The sequence below is a fragment of the Podarcis vaucheri genome (assembly GCF_965113315.1).
Source record: "Podarcis vaucheri genome assembly, chromosome: 3".
Classification (NCBI taxonomy): domain Eukaryota; kingdom Metazoa; phylum Chordata; class Lepidosauria; order Squamata; family Lacertidae; genus Podarcis; species Podarcis vaucheri.
In genome coordinates this window covers 61,439,119-61,464,052 of record NC_138761.1, presented here as the reverse complement: position 1 = coordinate 61,464,052, position 24,934 = coordinate 61,439,119, and the positions used below count along the sequence as shown (strand labels likewise).

General features: G+C 41.7%; 1 protein-coding gene across 4 annotated transcripts in view; it reads left to right on the top strand.

Annotated features, from left to right (window-relative positions):
* The window catches only part of UTRN (utrophin), a gene marked incomplete at its 3' end in the record, with an annotated part of 322,774 nt that overhangs the window by 2,417 nt on the left and 295,423 nt on the right, over positions 1–24,934 (top strand). For all 4 annotated transcript variants that reach the window (XM_082215859.1, XM_082215861.1, XM_082215860.1 and 1 more), the window contains exon 2: positions 534–695. In XM_082215859.1, the coding sequence (XP_082071985.1) occupies positions 623–695 (73 nt within the window). In that variant the 5' untranslated portion in view covers positions 534–622. The remainder of the gene's footprint in view (positions 1–533; positions 696–24,934) is intronic.

Below are 24,934 nucleotides of genomic sequence, written 5' to 3'. Positions count from 1 at the left end.
GTCCCACTAAATTCAGAAGGACTTGTGAGTAAACATATACAGGATTGAATTGCATTTGATTGTGTATGGAATAAATCTGTAAGTAACCTTATAACACAGGCTAATTGGATTTTGATTGTGACTTACTAGATATTGCTTGACCTTTGCCCATACACACACACTGTCATGGATACTAAGTTTAAAAAGCACTCTGAAAGCACAGCATGGTACCATGTAATTAAGTGGGTAGTACTGAAAAGCTCGAGTTCTAGAATTTGTCAGCAGCCTCCTTAGGTCTTCCTTTTTTATCCTCTCCTGGAGTCTATCCTCCCATAGACTCTGATTACAGAGTAAATTGACCTTCAGGCATCTGTAAGATAAGGAACTAGTCCAAGGCTTAAAAGGAGCAGTGGAAAATGAGGATTTTTAATTACACAGTTTTAAAAATGAGGAGGCATGGATTGAAGGTATTGAAATAGTTGCAGCGATACCTATAAAGTCCTACTTGAGAAGAACTATTTACATGTATTTATTTGAGTGTGTTTATGTTTCAGGTATTCAAAAGCAGGCTGGAGTGTGAGCAGTGTGGACAAAGATTTTAAATAATCCTACTCAGGAATTCTGAAGCTGGGGCAGAAAAAGGATGGCCAAGGTTTTGGATGAAGGACTAGATGGAGGGCGCAATGAGTTTAGCAACATCATTAAATCCCGATCTGGTGAGTTTCAAGCAAAAGTTTCCAGTCCTTTTTCTTGAGAATGCTTCATGGTAAAAACAAACAAGTGCCATTTACTTGTCATAAACAGAAGAGCTGAACTTCATGTTATGCACAAATGCATGTAGTGGTAGCCTGATGGCCCTTTTTGAAACAGGAAAAACCTGTTCAGGGAGCCTGCAGTTGGGAGTACTAGAGAAACAGCACTGCAGGAGAGAGGTGTTTTAACCATTTCTCAGCCCTTAAATGCCCCAGCACCTGCCCCTGAACCACGGGGGGATTCAGATGCCTGTTCATCTTGTTTACTGTCAACTTCTCCAAAGCAGGCTACTTATTTGCAATATGGTACAATCAGTGGCTTTGCTACTGAAGTGCCATAACCTTCAATAACCCACCCAAACTGGCACTTCTTCTGTTAAAAGTACTCTCTGGCTACAATTATGCCACTTGTGTGTAAATGTAATTTGGTCCTCTAATTCAAACACCTGATGTGTCTGTCTGTCAAAGCATTGTTCTGTATGCTGGATTCCTGGTTCTACTTGAAAAGACTCTTGACGCAGCCATCATGAAATAAGAGTAATTATAGGCTTCTGTTTTTCTGCAGAGCTAATCATGTCTGTTTTTTTAGGACCCAATTACATTAGGCTTTATTAAGTCTTGTTTGGGCCACTTTTTTGCGGCTTAGAAAACTTACTGTGCACACTGCAAAATGCCTTTTAAAATATTTGTGAAGTTGAAGGTAGTACGTGTCTCTTCGGGAGTTCCCTCAGGTTCTAATTTAATGCCTTAGCATAAAACCAGAATTGCAGGACTGGTCAGGGCAGGGGAAAAAATGTTTTGCACACTTGGGAGTGTTTTTTCTTCTCTGTGCAGTCTTGGACTGTATCTTTCATGTGGACAGGGTGTGATTGCACATACTTTGAAAGAGCCCATTTGAAATTCTGTACTCCCTCCTGTCTGCTGCATCCATATATCTCTTGCCATGCACAAGTTATTTAGGCACTGCACACTTTTCAGAGTGGGCCATAGGGCCGTCTTTAGCATATGCGCCGCCGGGGTGCAAAGATCCCCCAGAATTTGGTGCCCGGGTGCCCCGCACCCCTTGCACCCCTGGGTAAAGACGGCCCTGATGGGCCACAATGGCATCTTGTCAGTTCAATTGTTGAAGAATGAGAGCATTTCTCCCACTGCCCCCAGTCAGCTCCCTTTCAAATACACATATATGTGGTTTGACTTATCACACAATTGGCTGAGTATAGGAAGCAATTCTGCGATCACTATTTTGGGTCAGATCTGAACCAGGGCTTGTTATGCTCCCAGTAAACCATGTCTAGTAAATCAAGAACAAACCTATAGATCTCAGTTTGCCAGGAGCGAACCAAACTACAATTCCAGGTTTTGATGTAATATGAAGTTAGGGATCATGGTTTGTTTATGTGCAGCGTGAAAGAGCCCCCTTAGTAGCATTCATGGTATGGTAAACTCTGAGATTGGCAGGTATTTGTTAGGTTTTTAACTTCTGAAAATAATTTTATTTGGAGATATGCTATATGTGCATATTTAAAGATTTATCAGCATACTTCATTTTTTTGTAATTCCTGAATTAAAAATACAAGCTTTAACTCTTGAACTTTTGTGATGTTAATTAAATTAGGTATATAAGCTCTATACCAGGAATGGATAGGTGTTGCTATACTCCAGCTTCCATCATTCTTGACCATTGGCCATATTCCTGTGGTTGATGGGTGTTGGGATCCCCGTCAGAAGTGGAGGGCCAAAGGTTCTCCATTCCTGCTGTATAGGGAGGGATTATTTCTGAGTAAACATGCATAGAATTGCACTGTGCTGTTGAGCTGACCTAAACAGAAAGCCAGCTACAGAAATCATCGGAATTAGGCCTGCCTCTTGTATTTACCTTTTGCGAATTTTCCTGAATCTTAGTTATTTATTACTCTGCATACCTGAGATAGGAGCAGAATCTGGGAGAGGGATTTCTCAATGAAAAGGGTGCAGTTCTTCAAAATGCACTAGTCGACAAATTAAAGACTTGTTGTCAGGACTGGCATTTGTGCTTTTCATCTTAATTGCTCCATAAAGGGAAAAGTACTAAAGGGAAGGATTACTTGTGCTAGTCCTCAAATGGAGTATTCCTAAAGTGAAACAACTCTGTTCTGTAATGGATAATGCAGAATAAAAGGTATTATTATACTATGATTTGTATTTTGATAATGATCTCTATTTCATTTGGGTGATATTCAACCAATCATACTCTACATAGACACTTTTAAATCAATGGTCTTAAGTTACTTGCCCATTGATTTTAATGGGTCTTTTCTATGTGTGACTAATGTTGGATTTTGCCTTCTGTCAGTTGTATGTTATGTACAAATGATCTAATAAAAATAGTTGCTTGCCCTGGTGCAGAGGGATAAATATGTTTAAAAGTCTTTTGAAGTTGGTTGTACACTTTCCCTTTCGTGAAGCTACATTATATTTTAAAGGAGAAACATTGTTTATCTTTATTTTAAACAAGCACACTAAATTAAGATGTTGCTTTGGATACCAAGAATGTTTTCATAACTTCAAGGCCCCAAAGCCAGCAATATAATCCAATAGTTTATTTTGTTTTTCCTGCTGGAATGCCAGAATTTTAGTTAGAGTGCACTGCAGAAAGAATTCAACTAAAATATGTTACAGGTGGGAGTATTGTTTACTCTTAAAATTCTGAACAGTGACTTCTATTTCTAATCGCATTTATTTTCAACTCATGGTGCTAATAATCAATAATCTTCTTTATGTAAAATTAGTAGCAGATTACTAGTTCACACAACTCTTTCATTTGATGTTCAGTTGATGTTGACATTACTTTATCCTAGATAACTAATGCTAATGTTTGGAATTCCCATGTCATAGGAGGTGTCTTGTTTGACCTTGGCTCCATAACCTTCCCAGCCATAATCTATTGTTTCTTCCATAGAAGTCACTCAGTGGGGGCCATTATTTTGCATCTGGCAAGGTCAATGGGTTGCAGTTGCAGCATGCAATTCACTTATGTAGGGAAAAGTAAAGCTGTGCTGTATGTCAGGCGTTCACAACAAAGCTGCAGCGCCCTGTTTCTCATGTTGGCTCACTAGAAGTCTCTAGGAAGTCCACAAGCAGGGCATGGACAATAGTTCTCCTACACTATTGTACCCAGCAGGCTGTGCCTGAACCTGGAGGTCCCATTTAAATATCATGGCTAATAACACTTTGTTCTTTGCAAATTTTGTTAAGCCCCCTTTAAAGCCATGTAACCCAGTGGCCATCACCACATCTTGTGCCAGTGAATTCCATAAGTGTTGCATTCTGTGAAAAAGTACTTCATCTAAATCTATTGTTCTGAATATATTGCTAGTCAGTTTCATTGGGTGAGCCCAAGTTTTCGTATTATTGGAGAAGGACAAAAAGTTATTTCTAATCATGCTGTAACATGGTTGAGAGTTGTGTTCAACTCTTTCATTCTTTCTCTTGTTTCATAACTTCACCATCACCACTTCCTAATATACAGCAGATATATATGTGTGTGTGTCTCTATGTGTGTATATATAGGAGTGCCTGGCGTGCTCTGGTCCATGGGGCCACGAAGAGTCGGACACGACTAAATGACTAAACAACAACAACATATATATATATATAAAACGTGTAAGAAGAAAACACAAAGAGCAAAAGTCTTGAACTATTGATTGGAAGATTGGCATACACTTGTGCACCGCCTGGTAGATTTTTAGGCACGTTAGAAATTTTAAGTAGTCCATTGGTGCTTATTTCCATGTATGGTGGGATTGCCCTAAAGTAAAATAATTTTAATAGTTTTTGCTAATAAAATAACAAAGCAACAAGCAGTAGTCTTTACAGAATATTTTTACAGAAGACATTGTAGACCTAAACTGCAAGGAGCTTTTTTGGCATATGTTAAAGCTGCAAGGGTTGCTATCTGGGCTTCTCAATCTGGCTATTTTATTATATCACCATGTTGTTATAGAATTGTAGAGTTGGAAGGGATCCCAAGGGTCATCTAGTCCAACTCCTTGCAATGCAGGAATATGCAGCTGCCCCATATGGGGATCGAACCTGAAACCTTTGCATTACCAGCACCATGCTCTAATCAACTGAGCTACCCAGGCATATGAATGGCTGTCAGTAAGAACTAATTTTTATGCTGTTTACTGTTATATATTAGTGTTGCATTTTATTCTCACTGGTTTGTGAGCTGTCCAGAGCATATATGCTTATATATCAATAGACTTAATAAATAAATTCACTTAAAATATGGTGTTTATGACTCCTGTGACTTTTCAAGCAGTGATTGAACGATCTCTTTCCCCCCAAAGACTTTGTTTTTGCATTTTTGAAAGTAGTAATACAATCTCTTAAACACCAAATGTTCATTATGCACTCAGTACTCATTTTTTTTTCCAATGAGAGAGCCATGACTTAGAAGTATAATACAAATTTGGAAGCCCTGCAGATACTGGAGGTGGTTTACAGCCTACTGTTCATATGTTTTCCGCTATTTGTCATTCAAGGACCTTATAAGATCACTGAGTGACACCCAATGATGCCTGCCCACTTGTACATTGGAAATTTGCTTGTGCAACAGGACTGGTTTCTCTTTTCTCTCAAGGCATTCCCTACCAGGACTGGTTTCTCTTTTCTCTCCAGGCATTCCCTACATTTTGGGGGGGGGGGTGCTGGGGGGGGGACAGGAAGGAGAAGTCTGTTACTTGCTTGTGCTGGATCTTGTTGTTTAGTCGTTTAGTCGTGTCTGACTCTTCGTGACCCCATGGACCAGAGCACGCCAGGCACTTCTGTCATCCACTTCCTCCCGCAGTTTGGTCAAACTCATGCTGGTAGCTTCGAGAACACCATCCAACCATCTCGTCCTCTGTCGTCCCCTTCTCTTTGTGCCCTCCATATTTCCCAACATCAGGGTCTTTTCCAGGGAGTCTTCTCTTCTCATGAGGTGGCCAAAGTATTGGAGCCTCAGCTTCACAATCTGTCCTTCCAGTGAGCACTCAGGGCTGATTTCCTTAAGAATGGAGAGGTTTGATCTTCTTGCAGTCCATGGGACTCTCAAGAGTCTCCTCCAGCACAATTAAAAGCATCAATTCTTCGGCGATCAGCCTTCTTTATGGTTCAGCTCTCACTTCCATACATCACTACTAGGAAAACCATAGCTTTTACTATACAGACCTTTGTTGGCAAGGTGATGTCTCTACTTTTTAAGATGCTGTCTAGGTGCTGGATCTTACTTGCTGAAATTATCATTTTACTAAGGCCAAACTGCCATTCTGTAACTAATAATTTTTGTTTTGAAAGTTTTAACACATGCACTGTTGTATTTAATAACTTCTCTTACTCTGCATGGAATGTAATGGACTTGTGAGTTTAAATCTCTACTATGACCTACACAGAGATTTAAAGGAATGTGAAAGCACAGGTATGGCTAGCATTCTAGGATAGACTTCTGATGTAATTTTGGTTATCACATTCATATATATAATATATATATATATTAAGAGATTTTAAAATAATAATATTATTATTTAAACTGCCAGGCACGATTAATTTAGTCTTACACTTTAATTGGCTTTTCTATCTTTACTTATGCAACAAAATAACAATTTTGTACTGCCTTGCTTGTTAATAGATATAAATGTTTATGCAATTCAGCTTTGGTTTGCAAAAAATGCACAGCGAGGTGACGGCAATAGAAATATACCTATAATTTTAAAGAATTGCATAGTTTAAAATAGGGGATATGCGTTATAGCGTATGCTTGAGCTGACTTTTAACCTATCGGGATTTTCAGTTGTGATTATAGATTTTAGTATCCAGTGTTGAAACCTCACTGGTGCAAAGGTCTTCTGTGTGTGTGTGCAGTGGAACTTCTTCTCCCTCAGCCATTCCCTCCAGCCTACTGTGTGCTCTCAAAATCATCTCCAGAAGATTTGAGGACACTCCAGAGCAGATTTTGGGAATGTGCAATGGAAGGATACAAAACGGAAGTTGCATCATGCCAGTGGAACTAACAGTGGAACTAACTATGTGGAACATTCAGTAAAAGCCAATGGCATATTCTTCAGGTTAAGTGTGGACCTCAAATCTACATGTGTAATAATCACTAGTACAGTCATACCTCGGGTTACAGACGCTTCAGGTTGTGCTTTTTGGGTTATGGACCCTCCAAAACCTGGAAGTACCGGAATGGGTTACTTCTGGGTTTCGACGGTTGCGCATGCACAGAAGCGCCAAATCACAACCCACGCCTGCGCAGACACAATGCTGCGGGTTGCGAATGTGCCTCCTGCACGGATCATGTTCTCAACCTGAGTGTCCACTGTATAGAACGGCCTAGGTAACAAATAAAGCAGTTCTGGTTTCAAGAGACAAAGAGAGGTGGCTTGAATACAGTGGTACCTCGGGTTACATACACTTCAGGTTACATACGCTTCAGGTTACAGACTCCGCTAACCCAGAAATAGTGCTTCAGGTTAATAACTTTGCTTCAGGATGAGAACAGAAATCGTGCTCCAGCGGTGCGGCAGCAGTGGGAGGCCCCATTAGCTAAAGTGGTGCTTCAGGTTAAGAACAATTTCCGGTTAAGTACGGACCTCTGGAACGAATTAAGTACTTAACCCGAGGCACCACTGTATTGGCTTCTATGGAAAGGTGACAGTAGAAGTTCTGCCACTTGTGTAGCGTAGCACTGGGGTGGGGTGGGGATTGTTATTTGGCCTCAGGAAATTTCAAAGTGCACCTTTGTTATCTAATATACTTCCTTGACATCTGTTAAACCTTTAATAATACCAGAACCAGGAATGGCAACTGTTTCCCTAAAGGAAAACCCCATACTGCAGTGATATGCTCACTTTTTGGAGACTAAGATTCCTTAAAATCAGTGTACTGTAACTTACTTCTCAGTAGAAATGCTTAGGATCACACTGTTATAATTTTAATAAGCTTATTAAAAATCCACATTAGTTTGTATCTTCAAACATTCCAGAATATTTATTGCGGTTCATAATAAAAAGAACAAATATGGATTACTATGGAAGAATCTTGGTTATGCACTCCTCATATTTGGTACAATTAATATAAAGAGGACATAACTAAGATGCTTCCATGCTAATAATGGATTCACATTCTAATATACTCTTTGTTTTCAATTTAATATTGGGTCAATCCATTCTTGAGCTTCGTTAGATGTGGGACCATTGCCATTCTTGAATAAAAACTCTTTATTTGCCCTTATCTTTGAAAATTATTCCCACCTACTCAGACTTCAGGGTATTGTTTTGCTTTGCTTTGTAATGCTGGCTGCATTTAACTTTGTTGGTAGGAAAGGAGTACTGTGTTTAATTAGTACTTCAGGATTGCTGAGTGAGTGGGAGAAAGCATGGGAGAAACAATTTAATGTGGGGGGAAAGCAGAACAAATTTACTGTGGTTAAAACATCAGTTTCTAGTGGTTGTAGATGCTATGCTCTTTTGAAATTTGCAAAACTTCATGTATCAAATACACTATTCTACCTTCGTTGTGATGCTAGCATTATGCAGAAATGTAAAGAACTAATATCAGGGATTATATATATATAGAGAGAGAGAGAGAGAGAGAGAGATTGAACACTTTGGAGTGTTATTATTTCCATAATAGTTATGTGAGGTAAGTTATGCTGATATCTGGTAACTGGTCCAAGATGATCAAGTGAGTCTGAGAAGTGACTTAAAAAGACCCAAAATTGTGTCTTTACTCCCCCCCCCTTTGTATGCCTCATTTTCCTTCTTGAAGGTGTGGTTTTGAAAATAATAAATGGGAATAGAATATTGAAGCAGTTGAAAATAGTGAATTTTAAACAAGTGCCCCTTCTTAAGGATATGACTTATAAAAGCTTCTTTGTTTTAAAGGCTAAAGAAACTGCTGGTGATCACTGCCCAACAGGAAGGTTCTCTTAAATAGCAATTTTAGATGTATTGAAAGATAAAATACACAGCACTAAAGCAAGGAAATGCCTGGCTAGCTGCCTCAAAGAGTTCACTCTTTGTGGTCTGTTCAAACAAAGGTTCCCACCTGTGGTTCGTGATACTGAGCAATAGCCACCTTGGTTGGGAAGGGGGAATGTGTAGGCAGAAAACTAGAATATCAAATATGCAGGTAGAATAGCTAATTCAAAGGTTTCCACTTTGTACTACCTGGCTTAAATAGTAAGGGGACAACCATGTTTGCTTTTTCATGTGTCTGCCCCTGCCAAATATAAGCAGGAGGTTGGGGAACAGCCTAAATTTTACATCAGCACTCTAGAATGTAGTATCTTAAAAAAAAAATCTGTTGACTTATTTTTAAAATTTCCTCTTGGGTTTTTTTTAACCCCTGGGAAGATGCCAGTCACAACAACTGTTCAAGTTTCAGACTGCAATAGCACAAGAAAGTCGTTGGTTGTAATTGCATTTGCCCTTTAAAAAAAGTATTCATGAAAGTGGACTAAAGCCTCAAAATATGATGCTATCTGAAGAGTTCACCAATGAGAATTATGTTCTTCTGATTTTCCCCCCTTGACACTCAAACAGTTGCTGTTGATATTACTAGCTGCCTTGGCAGTTGCATGCTATTGGAATACTGCAAGTGAAAGTGAACTTGTCACACTCTCCAATTAGTCAGGAAACATTTCCTGAAAATTTAACACCAGGCAACTATATGAGGGGAGTTCCCATGTTTGTTCATAGAACTTCAGCATCTCACCAGCTGTGTCTGACTTCCATTGGATATGCAAATTATTTCAGTTGTATCTATTCAATATATAGATCAGCTAAGGGAAAACACCACCAATAATAAAACAACAAACTACGTTCATTTGCTTTGAAATGGTTTATGATTCAGACTGTCTGTGTGCCTGGTGGAAGTATTGCTAGCTAGTGATTTTTGTGGCAACAAGTCACCTGGACTTTTTAAAGAGATACCGTATTTTTCGCTCTATAGGACGCACTTTTTCTCCTTCAAAAATGAAGGGGAAATGTGTGTGCGTCCTATGGAGCGAAGACGCCGTAGCCCCGCGACCCTCTCCCGGCTGGAGAGGTGAAGCGCAGCTAAGGCAGGAGCCTCTACAGCCCCACGTCACCTCTCCAGCCGGGAGAACGCATGCGGGGCTAAAGAAGCACCTGCGACCCTCTCCTGGCTGGGGAGGTGACGCGCTGCTATAGAGGCTCCTGCCATAGCAGCGCGTCACCTCCCCAGCTGGGAGAGGGTCGCGGGAGGCTGCTTTAGCCCCGCGCGCGCTCTCCCGGCTGGGGAGGTGAAGCGCGGCTATGGCAGGAGCCTCTACAGCCCCATGTCACCTCTCCAGCCGGGAGAGCGCGCGCGGGGCTAAAGAAGCACCCCGCGACCCTCTCCTGGCTGGAGAGGTGACGGGCAGCTTTAGAGGCTCCTGCCATAGCCGCGCGTCACCTCTCCAGCCGGGAGAGCGCTCACGGGGCTAAAGCAACCCCCGCGACCCTCTCCTGGCTGGAGAGGTGACACGTGGCTATGGCAGGAGCCTCTCCACTGCGCCTTTCCGCTGCTCCCTGACCTGCTCTTTGGGCCTGGTGGTGGGCTTCCCCCCGCCAGCCCCAAAGAGCAGGTCGAAAGGAACCTGAAGCCTGGAGAGCGAGAGGGGTCAGTGCACGCCGACCCCCCCTTTTGCTCTCCAGGCTTCCAAGGTAGCCGCCTGAACGCACCTTAAACGACACCTTGTTTTAGAGTGGGAAAACAAGAGGGGGAAAGTTCTCCCCCTCTCTGTGCAGCGCCTCCTGCCGCTTCACTGAAGGGGCGCTGGGCAGAGAGGGGGAGATTTTTTTTCCCTTGTTCTCCCCCCTCTAAAACAAAGTGCGTCCTATTGTCCGGTGCGTCCAATGGTGCGAAAAATACGGTAATTGGCCGGCTTGGCTTGGGCCATTAACTTAACTAAAGAACTCTTTTTCTACAGAAGAGACAGGTAGTCTGCCACCCTCCCAATGTTGTTGTACTATAAACTTTCTCATCCCATACTGTTGACCATGCTAGCTGAGCCTGATGAGAGTTGAAGTCCAACAGTATTAGGAGAGCCCTGGGCTCCCCATCACTATTTTACAGAATTTCATTTTGCAGATATAAAATCATAGGCTCCCCTCCCCCAAATCTGGATCTTGAGACATGGGATCAATTGCTTGCCTTTTACTTTTCACACCTTTTTATTTAGTTACACAGATTTGAATGTTTCTCTAGCACTGTACTGATTGCTGTGTGCGTCATGTGTTGCAGGAATTGGTCTAGTTCTGCTAGGCCTTGGCTAGCAGTGGCCTGCAGGATGCATAGTGAATATTTATGATGTCTGAAGTTCCTAGTTCTGTAGTTGCTACTGGATAGCTGTCCTTTGAGTTTGCAGTGCTGGAGGCTACTGTTACCTTTCCTTGCAGGTTACGGTGTTTTCAGTCTTTTTTTGTTGTAAAGTTAATACTTCAATACTTACGGTGTTGAGAATAATGCCTTTTTTATCTTTAATGAGTGAAAGTGAGATTAGAGTTTTCTGATACACCAGAGCAGGGATTTTATGACTAGTGTTGGCCTTTCTTTGTTCCCTTCTCTCTTTTCCTCCCTCTTGGTGGTGTAGGAATTGACACTTCATCAGACTTGGAAGAAGGCCAGATCTGCATGGGACATGGAGTTTTAAGTTGCTATTGAGATACATAGTTTTTGTGTTTATTTTTATCTCCTTTAAAAAATGCACAGGGGAGAGAAATTGCTATGAGGGGAGGTAGGGGAGGGAGGGAAACAATGAAAGTAGGTGGAGACATTGAAGGAAAGAAAAACATTTGTAGGCACAAAATTGTAGTTTTGCTTTTTTCACACAATGTCAACATGTGCCCTAATTCAGCAGTAGGGCTGGGTGATATATCAATAGATCGTCCAAAACCAGTTTGAAGTCCATGTAAGACCAGTTTCATAATTTTTGACCTGGCAATATATCGTGAATCATTGTGTGTGTATTCATGTGTGTGTGCACCCTATGCAAAAATCACAATGTGGTGTAAACCATGAAACCAGCCAATGCTTCTCTGGATTCCAGCAGCCCCTGTTAACTCTGCCAGCTCAGCTCTCACCTACCCCCTGTAGAGGTCAGCAAATCACAAAAGCAGGTGCCAGCAAAAGTCACGATGCAGGAAAAACCATGAAGCCAGGCAACATTGTGATATATCAGTATATCATGATGCTTGGCTGGTGATATATCACAATGTTGAAAACCAGATATTACCCAGCCCTATCCAGCAGAATAGGAGAAATGGAAAGAGAGATTGATGGTTCTCCAGTCTGTGGCTTATAAAGCATACTTCAGCTTTCTCTACCCTGTAGCCGACCATTGGTTCCTGTTTACTTCTGAACTTGGAAACTGTGTCTTAACTCCTGTATATGATGGAACTAGGATCATTTCCAATGACTTGTTCTCAGGCTGATAACCATTGTTTATGTCTGAACCAGGTCTTTATCGATATGAATTCATTTTACTGGATTGTGCTTTTTGAAACAGCATCTTTCTCATGCTGTTGGTCAGTTTTTCCTCGCCTCCTCCTGTGTCTTCTCAAGCTCTTCTTTCCCACTCCTTCAGTCTACTATCTGTGAGAGAAGAAAGTGGTTTCCATGGGGGGCTGATGGCCAGAACAAACTTGTGTTTACTCTGTTGAACTATAACAATATGAAATAACAAATAGAGAGAACTGTAACTGGGATTCTTGCATGTGAATGCACTGGAACTGTGCAAATTAGTTTCTTAAGTATAAATTCACGTTATAAGTGGTTTTACATAAGTTCTATTATGTGCACAACTCTAAGTCCTTCACACTGAAATCCTACTTGAATTCAGGCATTTGAAAAAGTATTACATTTCTATCAGCATGTTTTCTTCAGTGCCATCACATTAAACACTTAATTCTTTAAGCCTCTTGCACCCAAATAAGCCACTCCGTCCATTCCTACCAGCTTTGTTCTCTATACATGAGGCTTGAAAACTTCAGGTTGTATGTGTTTAAATACTCAGTTCCAGCTTTGCATTTAGAGAGGAAGGGTGCAAAGAATGTATGAAGTGGTTTGTTTTGAATCTATCCTATAAAAAGCAAGTAGTTTAAACAACAAAGCACTTCAGATGGTTGCATTAAAGAAACTGCGAGGTACTAAACTGAACCTCAGTCATTACCTGGTGGGGTTTGTTCACCTCAGGAGGTAGTGGTGGGTTGCCCGTGTCCTTGAGGTAGTGTTTAGCTTGTTCTAAATGGGATGGCAGTCTCTGTAAAAGGTTAGGCTTGCAGCCAGGGCTGCTCATAGATCCAGCTTTGTCATTTAGAAACCCATGGGATATCTGTGGCAATGCCTTGCCCCTGGTTGCAGCCTAGCTGCTATATTTTAAAGTTTGTGGACAGTCTTCAGAGGCAGCCCATGTAAAACATGTTGCAATGTTTGCTAATCTGGAGGTTAGTAGAGGATACATAGTTGTAGCCAGCCTGCTGCTTATTTATTTAGGAATTTAATACCTTGTTCTTCAATACAGATGTTTGGGGCAGCTTCTGATATATAAAAAAGCTGAGAAATATATCAGAAAACACCTCTCTCTATCTCCACAGCAGTTAATATCTGTTTTTGTTACCATTTTAAAGGAATATATGCTTATTATATATATGAGACCTGCGGGAATAGGGCAGTATATAAATTCAATTTAAAAAAATATTACTGACTTGCTGAAATATGGTTTAGTAAGCTATGAATATAGAGCTGAACTTGCCTAGTGTGGTAAACCTATGCCATAGTTCGCCCTATTGCATTCTGTTCCTTTCTGTAAACTGTGAAGAGGAAGCTGTGAGATGTGTGTGCCACAGAGTACGTAGTGGCGCATGAGGCCACATGTTATCATTTCACATTTCCCCTTTTCAAGCGGTGCTAGATGGATAACCTTTCAAGCAGCAACACATGCTGTGATTCTAATCTAAAAAGGAGTTTTAATGATTCAGCCATTTTACTCTGGTAGCCTGAACAAACCCATAAGGCGCAGCTTCCTTTGATGACTTCCTTTTAGTTATTTTCTTGACATTAATCTGGTTCTCACTGAAGAGGAGAGTTAAAAATGTTGTTGCCCACCTTTCCTCCAGATGAAAAAAAGGATAAAACCATGGCAAGCTGTAGCCAGACCAAAAAAAAAGAAAGAAAAGAAAAGAAAAGAAAAAGAAAAGATATATCACTCTACAGGGGACCTTATAATGATGATCTGAAAAGGCGAGAAGACAAACAGTGTTCTTATGGGTGGGTGTCCTGTGCATCATGCAGGTGTTGGGCCAAAATATAAAAAAGCAAAGGCATGAAATCATGCTATAGAAATTACAGGAAACTGAACTACAAAATCAATAACACAATTTGGGGCAAGGGGAAATTAAAGAAGACATATCAGTTTTTGTAAGTATTCTAGAAGCAAAATAAGGGTCACCTGTTACCTGTACATCACTATGTAGAGACAGTGGCAGAGATTCAAAGATGGCCATGTTCTACCTCTGCTGTCTGAGCGCCAGTTGCAGGGGCATCGCAAGTGGCATTCATGTCCTTCTTGCAGGCTTCCTGGTCGGCCCCTGTGAAAACAGAATAGTGGACTGGATGATTCTTTGCCTGATCCAGTATGGCTCTCCTGATCCTTTTTAGCCACAGAAAACTCTTTGTTTGACCCCTATTAAAGTAGGAAAGATATTCTGATGCAAGGAAGGAGGGAATGGTGAAGTCACAGGTCAGGATCATGGAGTGTGTGATGCTAGCAGTCCTTTCTAATCCATTTTTACTTGGATTTGTACAATTGACTTTAATGGGAACTCCTGCCAAGCAAGTTACAGTTAATATTCCAGTCGTATAGTCTGAATTCGTGTCAGCAGTCCTAATCTTTCAATGAAGGTTTGTTAAGGAATTAATTTAGGAAATTTCAACCTGGTTATCAATCATATTTGAGACTTCATAGAGAACAGAGTGTACCCAGATGATTAAAAGTACAAGTGTGTGTGTGTGTGTGTGTGTGTTATACAAAAGAAGAAGAAAAACTGTTGTTTGAGATAGCCGCTCACCAGGCCACCTAAGAGACATTTATGCAGGGTACCTTTTCAGGTAACACTATTCCAGGGCCTAAGGATGTCACCCACAACACCTGCAGCCAGATACCTCACTGGACAAATAAACTGATGCAGGCAGAAAACATACACACTCTTTTGCTGTCTGTGACAGCAGGTCAAGCAGGGTACCAACCTGCCCCTTCCTGATTAGTCCTCTGGAGACCTGCTCCATACAGAATAGTGTTGTGCATTTCCAAATTAAGTCTGACCTCACTTAGTGGGTGTCCTTCAAATGAACCCCCTCCAATTTTATAGTTGGATCTGGTTTATTGCAACACTAGTGTTTGAAGTCTTGGCCTATGCCTAGTACTTTCTTTATCATGTCAGCATGGCCACTTCCTTACCAATGTATTAAGTGCAGGTATTCCATTTGTTAAGGGACGCGGGTGGCACTGTGGGTTAAACCACAGAGCCTAGGACTTCCTGATCAGAAGGTTGGCGGTTTGAATCCCCACAAAGGGGTGAGCTCCTGTTGCTCGGTCCCTGCTCCTGTCCACCTAGCAGTTTGAAAGCGCGTCAAAGTGCAAGTAGATACCTTCTGGCGGGAAGGTAAACGGCGTTTCTGTGCGCTGCTCTGGTTCGCCAGAAGTGGTTTAGTCATGCTGGCTACATGACCCGGAAGCTGTACGCTGGCTCCCTCGGCCAATAAAGCGAGATGAGCGCCACAACCCCAGAGTCAGCCATGACTGGACCTAATGGTCAGGAGTGCCTTTACCTTTTATTCCATTTGCTGGCTACTAATGTTGGTTGTGAGAAGTGGGATGAGGACATACAAATTTGTTTTAGTGAGTGTTTACTCTGTAATCAGTGCTATCTTGAGAATGTGACTCAGTTAACTGGTGCTGGACGCTGGTTTCATTTGCATATTATTATTTTTTCATCGAAATGTTCCTAGGGTAGTTTACGCACCTGTAGAATCAAAACATATAATACATATTCTAACATTGAAAGCTAGAAACAGTTGTGGAGATCTCAGTCCATTCTCATGGGTCATTTGTTCCTATATGTGCATGGTGGAGGGCTTTGATGATTTGTCCTGCTTTTTTATGCTGCTTGTGGCTGCTGTGCTGTGTCTTGTGAGGTTGTGATCTGATTTGTGTCAGTTTTCAGTCAGTACTCTCACTTTCTGTGGGCAGCATTGGAGCTCTTCATCCTGGGCTATCATCCTCACCATAGTTCTTGCACTGGTATAGCTATTGCATTATTCCATTTACATGTTACAGTCTGGAGGGTAGGACTGTCATCATACTACATATTAAAAAGGGAAAGCATCTAGTGAACAAAAACTTGGAGATTATTCAGTTTTAAAACATTTTTTAAAAGCATGTAAACATTGTAATTGTGCTGTGTGGGTGCAAAGGTGAAATAGAGTCCTTTGGTTGAAGCAGTGGTTCCCTAAGTGGGTGGTACTGCCCCCTGTGGGCTGGTGGGATTACCTGGGGTGCTGAAAGTGTCAATGAATATCGGACATTGAAGAACTTTTATCCCTGGATCAGTATTGTTGAATTAACTAAGCTAAATAGTTTTAATTGCATTTTATTGTGTTACTACATTCCTTAGTGGGTTTTGCAAATGACTGGTCTAAATAATACTTTTAAGAGGGTATGGTAGAGGACACTGGGGATGAGCTTATGGAATGAAGCGGGTAGGGACCCCAAAAAGTTTGGGAAACACTGGGTTAAAGTAACAGTGTGCTCCTATACATGTCTGCTCAAAAGGAAGTCCCATTTGGTTTGCTGTGACTTACTTCCAGGGGGGTATATATATAAGTTTAGAACCTAAATCTGTTTTTAATTTACTCTACATTTAACAGCATTCGATTTACAATTTTTTTGGTCCGATTCCCTGTTTTATATCTGTCAGCAGAACCATTTTAAAAACATTATAGCTTACTCTTTACCCCAGTATCATTGTATCACTTTATAGCAAACTGTTGTATGGCTACAATACAAAAAAAAAAAAGCTTTATCGCTTTCATTACAAATAATAAGGAGTTTCAATTATACTTTCATAATGAGACATTCTGTGGTGTAACATGGCAAACTGGCTTTTCTTTGATTCTAATTTAATGATAGCTAATCCTGTAATTACAATGTACCTTTTCCCATAATAGAATAGGCCTTGTTTGACAAGTCATCTAAGCTTTAAATAATCACTTAGAGCTTTGTTTTCAAGAATCACCTGTGATTTAGAAATAACTTAGTTTAATGTGCATAAGTGCTCATTAATTTAAGAAATGTAAATATGTTCAGTATAAATAAGAATGCTTTAAGAGTAAGTTATTTGGGTTGAGAGTATAGAATGCCTTGTACAGTGGTGGCCTTAAGGAAACGAAAGAAATGTGAAGAATGTGAATAAATCCCTGAACGGCAAAGGATTCATTCATGTGATAAAGCAGGTGTGGCATTTTATAAATAAGCTTGTAACTGCTCGACTTATCTCACTGGCAGACACTGTGGTCACATGAACTGTGTGCAAGTATTGCCTGAACACACAATGACTTAAAATATGGATGGGGCCGGGGGATGCTCACAGACCCTGCCCCCAAAACCCCTGTGTGCCCAGGCACTTCTTTAAACCTTTATGCATTTAGCCCAAAGGTCTGAATAGGATTTCTGAGAGTGTTCTGTTTAATGTTGCATTGAAACACATCAAATAACCGAATAACTAATCCAAATAACTAACCAGGTTTTCAATTTCTCCAGAAATCTAAGTGTGCTCTTAAGCTACAGCAAAGCTCTTATGACATGTGTGAGCCCAGGTCACTGTTGGTAATAGGAATTGCTTCCTTTGGACTGCATATGAGGGGGAGCCCATCATGACTTACCCCTTCCCTCCCCACTTCCTCCAGTTCTCTGCACACCAAAAGGATCACAAAAACTTGGGCACTCCTGTGTCATGCTAATTACTTGGTAGGCTTTGGCAGAGGGAATATCTTGTAGAATCTTTATTACTAAATAGCAAAATTGGATCATTTCCTTTCAGTTAATTCAAAGACAGGTAAAAAGTAAATGAGACTGAACTGAAGCTATAGATTCACTCAGCATCTGAAGTTAACAACTGACTTGAAAAGAGCATTTTTAAAGCCCCTTGTTTGATATCAGTAATTACTGAATCTGCCCTAGTCTTGGAAGAATAATAAATTAAATAAGTCATAATTGTGAGGGTTTTGTTTCCTGAGCCAATGAAACTTAAGCTTTGCATGCTCAACTTTGCAAACTGAAATTATAAATAAACATACACATATGCATCAAAGTGATTGCAATTTGCTGACTTAAAAATTGTGAATTGGTTGCTGGAGGGTTTTTTGGGGGTGGGTGGGTGGCAGGATGAGCCTGTGATTTTACTTCTCAAAACTGATATTTGCAATAATGAAGGCTTGTTAATTCTTAAGTTGAGATTTCTTGGAAATAAAAATGCTGCCAGATATAACAGTCATAGTTTCTGGAGGTAATCCAGAGAACAGTATATCAAAGGAGGTTTCAGTTCATTCCTTCAAATATGCTCTGCAAAGGATGCTGTTTTGAAGGGATGGGGATTTATTTATTATTTTATGGGGGGGGGGAATAAAAGCCCTGGTAAGTGAGTAGTCTGTAATCTCTTATGAGCACTTCAAGAAGCCTTTGAATCTTTTCTCTGAATTTCTTCCTCACAGTATCACAAAAGATAAGCTAGTAAACCAAAATACAATTTCTTTTTTAAAAAAGAGGTGTTTTGTGTTGTGACATGTATGCTTCATTAATAATAGACCTTGACTACAGTTCATGTACGGGACGCGGGTGGCGCTGTGGGTTAAACCACAAAGCCTAGGACCTGCCGATCGAAAGGTCAGTGATTCCCCGCGGGTGAGCTCCCGTCGTTCGGTCCCAGCTCCTGCCTACCTAGCAGTTCGAAAGCACCCCTAAGTGCAAGTAGATAAATAGGGACCGCTTTCTAGCGGGAAGGTAAACAGCGTTTCCGTGTGCAGCGCTGGTGCTGGCTCGCCAGATGCAGCTTAGTCATGCTGGCCAAGTGTCCCGGAAGTGTCTTTGGACAGCGCCGGCTCCCGGCCTCTTGAGCGAGATGAGCGCGCAACCCTAGAGTCGGTCACGACTGGCCCTGATGGGCAGGGGTACCTTTACCTTACAGTTCATGTCACATTTTTAACTGTGCTGATTGCATAATTCTACTTCCAATGCTTTGAGATATGATTGACCTGCTGTTTGCCAAATATCTGTGTAGTATTTTGTGGTGAAGGGTGGGGTTCTCCTTTCTGAGTAAACTCTGGAATTTTGAAGGAGTCATTTTGAAGACTATTCCCTCACTTAATCTTTTCAAGCTGCTGTTCAGAATAGCCCTTGTTCTTCAATGGCAACCTGCCCAGACTGGAGGGAGCCAGCATTAGAAATGAAAAATGTATTAAATTTGAAGGGAGTTCAGTCAGTCTAAAGGGCTTGTAACTATACGTGTCTAAATAATACACCTGATTACTAAATTGGCTTGATTTGTAAAGACTGAAATGCTGCTAGACATGGATCTAGTAGTTGCTGGGGTGCTACAGAATAATCTCTATTTCACAAGTATATTCTTTCTCTCATGTCACACTTGACCTGTTGGTCAGAATGTGTGTGGCTTGCAAAACATGAGCTAAACTATACTCCGTATTAAATGTGCCAAGTGAGAGAGACGTTTTTCACATACTGTATCTTTCCCATTGCCATTCCAAAGCTAAACTTCATGTAGGTACTGAAAAATTAATGGTAAAAATCATGAGCACAATAAACCTCTGTCTGTAGTTTCCTTATTAACCAAACAAAGCCAAAATGTAGTAAGGTCTGTTAAACTTTTACTTTAGGTACGAGCTGTTTCAACCCCTTTTTATACTAGTTCTCACAGTGGTCATAAACCTTTTCGTAGTGTCCTGACCTGCACCCAGACCGATGAAAACAAGTGACTGTTTCTTTATAGGTCTTTATTGATGAATAACTCTGTTAAATCAGCTCCTAATGTGCAAGTTGCATGCGACAAAGCTCCTCACTAATTAGCTGTCTTGAACAAACTACCGCTGTAGATCTGTGCCAATCTTGGAAAGTTGGAGCAACAGTCCGTCAACAACCGCCCTTTAAAAGACGTTGGCTGATGTGTTATGGTCAAGTAACTGTCCCTCCTGCTCTAACTGTTCATGTCTCTTCAAACTCCTCAAGCAGGAAGACAGTGGGATGGGGAGGCCAAAAGCTTTAAAGGTTCAAGGATCCCTGAAAGCTCTCCCCTCATCTCCTCTGCCTTGCACTTGCTGACTGGTCTCTGGCTCTCGCACCCCTTCTTCCACCTCAGCCAACAACTGCCTCACAGATACAGCTGGTGCTGAGGAAGGCACTGGTGACAGGAAGGCATTGGTGATGGAGGAAGGTTTCTCCTCACTGGTGCCACAGAACCCCACAAATCACTGACCCCTTCTTGCAAGTCATCCATCTCACACTCCTCTTCCTCTCTCCTTGGGCTTCTGCCGGTCCTGGACACCTAATGAGGGCTCACATGACTGAATGCTTCTCCACAAAAGTTGGTTGAAGCAGGAGCATCCTAATAAAAAGGGAAGGGGGTACAGCTTCCTGCACCCCTTTACAATCTTCTCCAGAAGATTGGGGGACCCTACAGACCAGCATGGGCAATGGCCCAGGATACTGGCAGAAATCACTTCCTCACCTTCCTCCATTGGAGTGAAGACCCTTGAGTTCATGGAAGGACCACTTCTCTGAACAGAAGAGATCTTTTGGATCCAGCCCATTTATTGTACTTTACTATTGATTTAATTGTTTCACTTTTTAATTTAGGCTAGCCTGGAAATGCCATTAGAAATTAAAGGTGTGGGATATAAATATTGCAGATAAATAAATGTTGTCTTAAGACACTGATGGCATGGTGCAAACCTACCTATAGGTTTGTTTAGCAACCACTGCAGTCAAACTCACCCCAACAAAACTGGGTTTTGGTTGTTCTATTCCCTTTTTTTTGCTCTAGTTCTGAATTGGAATTTGCCTGCTTTTCTTTCCCACTCTACTTTTTACATAATGATTAGATATTTTCTCGTTCTTCTTTCCATGTTGGTGAGACTCCCCCCTGAAATGCCACTCTGTGTTTGAGCTGCTAGAAACAGCAGTAAGAGAGAAGCATGCAATTTTATAAGAATGCTGGAAAATTTTACATTTGAGCAACAGCATAAAAAGTTCTCCACCCTCTTGGCCAGCCACAAAATAAGTACAGTGGGTTTTGTGGGGGCAGCTCCAGTTGGCTAGCAATCTTGAGGCTGTCTTTGTTTAGAGGGCCTGGTGTCCCTGCCAGAACATACTGTAGGCAGCTTTTTGTCATTTGTTTCTGTAATTCAACATATTTTTGTATTTGAAACATATGTGCTCTTTCAGCATGAGGGAGAATATATGTGTGCCTTAGATTTTGTTGAATACTAATAATCATTTATATATCTAATGACACTTGGTCATCCAGTGTTCAGATTTGAGCCCAGTGTAGACCTTAATCATGGACCCCATTAATTTTGATGGCATATAACTGAACATTATCCCAAAACCAGAACCTATAGTAGCTCCTTGGTAGCCAGCCAAAATTTGTGTTGTCCATTGACCCTGATTTTATGCATAGTATTGGTGACATTTGGGAAAAAATGAGATTTTTTTGCTGTCTTCAGAATATGCAGTCTCGGAAACAATGTCAAAGAGAAGCCCCCCCCCCTTCTTGAACCTGAAGGTTTGGGCCTCTTCCTTACAGTTTACCGAGGTTGTCTTACCACAGGGATGGGAAATCCCCACCTGTCGGGCCAGTCTTGGCCCATCAAGGGCTCCTGGTTGGGCCATGAGGCCATTTCCTCCAAACCACAGTTATCTGCTTATCAGCTGACATCATTGGGTTCAATCTTGCTGGGTGCTGCTTTGCTAGCATGTTCCTTGTGGGTCAACTTTGTCAGGTGGGTGTGACTGCCTGCCCACCTGTCACCTGACACCACAGTGTTAACATGACAACTGATGATTGACAGTTGAGTAGCCCTGCCTACCTGTCAAAGTTAGCCTGGGAGATTGAGGGGAGATCTGGCCCATAGGACCAAAGGTTTCCTATCCCACCTTTCCAGAATAAAAGCTGAATTTGCCTTACGTAAGTTGGTGGTTCAAAACATGCAGTGAATCCATTATTTCCTTGTTGAGCTGGAGTGCATTTAGTGAGACATCTGCTAGGCTTGCCTGTCATTTTGCCATCAGAAATGCTGCATTAATGGTTTGCTCTGTTCTGATATGCAGCTTGGTCATGTCAACAGAAGCACTCTTAAAACAATGGTTTTAATCTTGATTTGTAGCCATTTTTTACATAAACAGTATAAGATGCAATACTTAAACTCATTGTGAATAATACTATTAAATGTGATGCCTGCAAATGGCTATGGTTGTCCACCTTAATTTCCGTATTGTCTTAAGATACGCTTTATTGCTACTTGCACATTAAAATGCAGTGTATCAATCGTAAACTGCTGTAGAGTCCTTTCAGATGAAGGGCAATGTAAAAATACAGTTAATTAATCGTCTCCCACATAGCCAAATGGGTTGCCTGATTGACTCGGGTAGAAATCCCAGGAAAAGGAATGTCAGCAAAGGGGCAAAATTGGCACCAGCAGCGGTTGGGAGAGGCTGCAATAGCTATTAAGTGGCTGCAAGAGGTGAAGCATGGGGCGGTGGCTGGAATGTTTCAATGCTTCGTTCCCCTGAACTTCCAATTTTACACCAGATGCTTCCCTGAAGAATACTTGGCACAGTGCTAGTTTAGCATTTTCCAATGTGAATCAACAGATCTTTCAATTCTGCATTGCATGTTCACTTCTTCCTGTAAGCTTGAGGCTCTGCTTCAATCATTCTATTCATGAAAGCTCTTGTTTGGCTCTGTACTTATCAGAACTGAGGCTTGCATCCTTTTCCCCTCCTGCAACAACCAGCCATTCTGTCCTCTTTCCCATTGCCCAGTTGCTTCAGCAAAACACTGCATACTTTCTGTGCAAGGGAAGGTTTGAAATGGAAAGTAATGGATAAAAGTGTCTGAGGAGAGGAGAAAAGACCAAGTTACAGATAACTGAAGTCAGGAAGGATAACTTAAATTAGGAAGAGAGATAAGCTAGCAGGACATTTGAAGACACAGGTTAGTGTGGGGCTCTACTGCAGGCTAGATTTGTCCAGTGCAAGGATCCATCCAGCTGTCAATTACCGGATACCACAGTGCTCTGAAGCCCTGATGTATAAGCTGATTGCCCCAGCTTCTAAGCACAGGGCTGTTTGCAAGAGGCTTGAAAAGAGCCCTGCAAAACAACCCCTGAAGGTCTACCAATCAGCTGAGCTTCTAAAGCTGTCTGATCAGCTGATAGTTGGGACTTCAACTGTGTGCAGGGCTTCTGAAGCACTGACACCAGCTGACTAACAATGATTTCGAAGTTTATTTTGGCCCAGCCTTGCTGCCTTTTTGGCAGATGGGTGTGGCTTGGCCAGAATGGCCTGAGGGCCAAATGGGAAAACCAGCTGGACTTGATTAGGCTTGTGGGCTGAAGGTTCCCTATCTCTGCATTGAAACAAGTCAGTTTAATAAACTATGGTTTAAAGTTGACCTGTTTCAGCTAAACATAGTTAAGATAAAGCACAGTGTTTCAAGGGTTTGGATGGCATGGCAAGCTGTTGTGTCTAGAACAAAATCAGATGTTTCAAATTTCATTCATGCTGGGGGAGCAGAAGGGCAAGGGAGCATGGACAAGCCTCTCTGAACCCCGAGCTCTTTGTAACAGTACATCATGTTTTCGTGTTGTGTTGAAATCAAGCCATTCTATAACAGTACTGTATTCCATGCATAAGACGACCCTCATTTTTTAAACCCCAAATTAAGAAATCAATATTTCAAACTAGGGTTGCCTAAGCCTTGAAACTTACAAGCAGATGGAAAGCTATAGCATTTAAAGGAGGCAAGGAGGCATGTGGAAGAGAAAGCCTGCTCCCCCCTCCCCTAAAAGGGTCTAACCCAGTGAGGGCTGAGAAGAGCCTCTCACTCCCATCTTGCTCAGTCGGGCCTGAACTAGTTCGAAGGGAGTACATGGTATGTGTGTGTGGAGAGGCAGGGCTTCCCAAGGCGGACAGGTTGGGCGAGCTCAGCAACACATTCTTTCTTTCTTTCTTCTTTGGCGATCACTTGTAGCTGAGTAAGATTGTCTTCTATAAACACGGTTTTAACAATGAGTCTGTAAGTGACTGTGGAGGCCAATCCTGGATCCACATGTTCTTCCACAGTGGGGACATTGGTTTCCGGGCGGGAGATGATCATGGTGTTCTTATCCTGTTCTTAACCGTTCTTCTCCTGAGGTGCACTTTCACTAATAGGGCTTCCCGTTGCACGTGCACTTCTGGCGTGCGATTTCCATTCATATCCTGGGGCAAAGTTCACAACCAGGAACAGCTACTTCTGGATTAGTGGAGTTCGTAACCCGAAGCGTTCGTAACCCGAAGCAGTCGTAACCAGAGGTACCACTGTATAGAGAATCACCTTACTTTCAGGGGCAAACTACATTTGATTAGCCATGTTTGTTCATATGCTTGTCCCCCCCCCCGTGTGTGTGTGTGTGTGTGTGTGTGTGTGTGTGAGAGAGAGAGAGAGAGAGAGAGAGAAACAGCTTTACAACAAAGGATGTGCAGGTGCAGGGAGCTAAACTTCCGTGCCTGCCTGCCTGCCTTTGCTACACTCTGCCACTTCAAGTATTTCTCTCCCAGCCTGGCTTTGATCCAGAAGTGTGCTTCCTTCATCCCTATGCATCTTTTGGTGTAAACAGAAGAATGTGGCAGGCAAGTGGATGAACAAATGTGGCTGACCTGTTGTGCCTTATTTTCCTTGCAGATGTATACAAGTTAGCTTAGTTGAAAAAACTGAAAAAAGTATTTCCCCTCAAATATTCTTATGCATTATCCTGTATTATTTTGAATATCTTCTTCAGGTCTTTGAATGTGTGGGTGTTTGCAATCCCGGGCCATTAATAAACTTCATTTTCCATTTCAATAA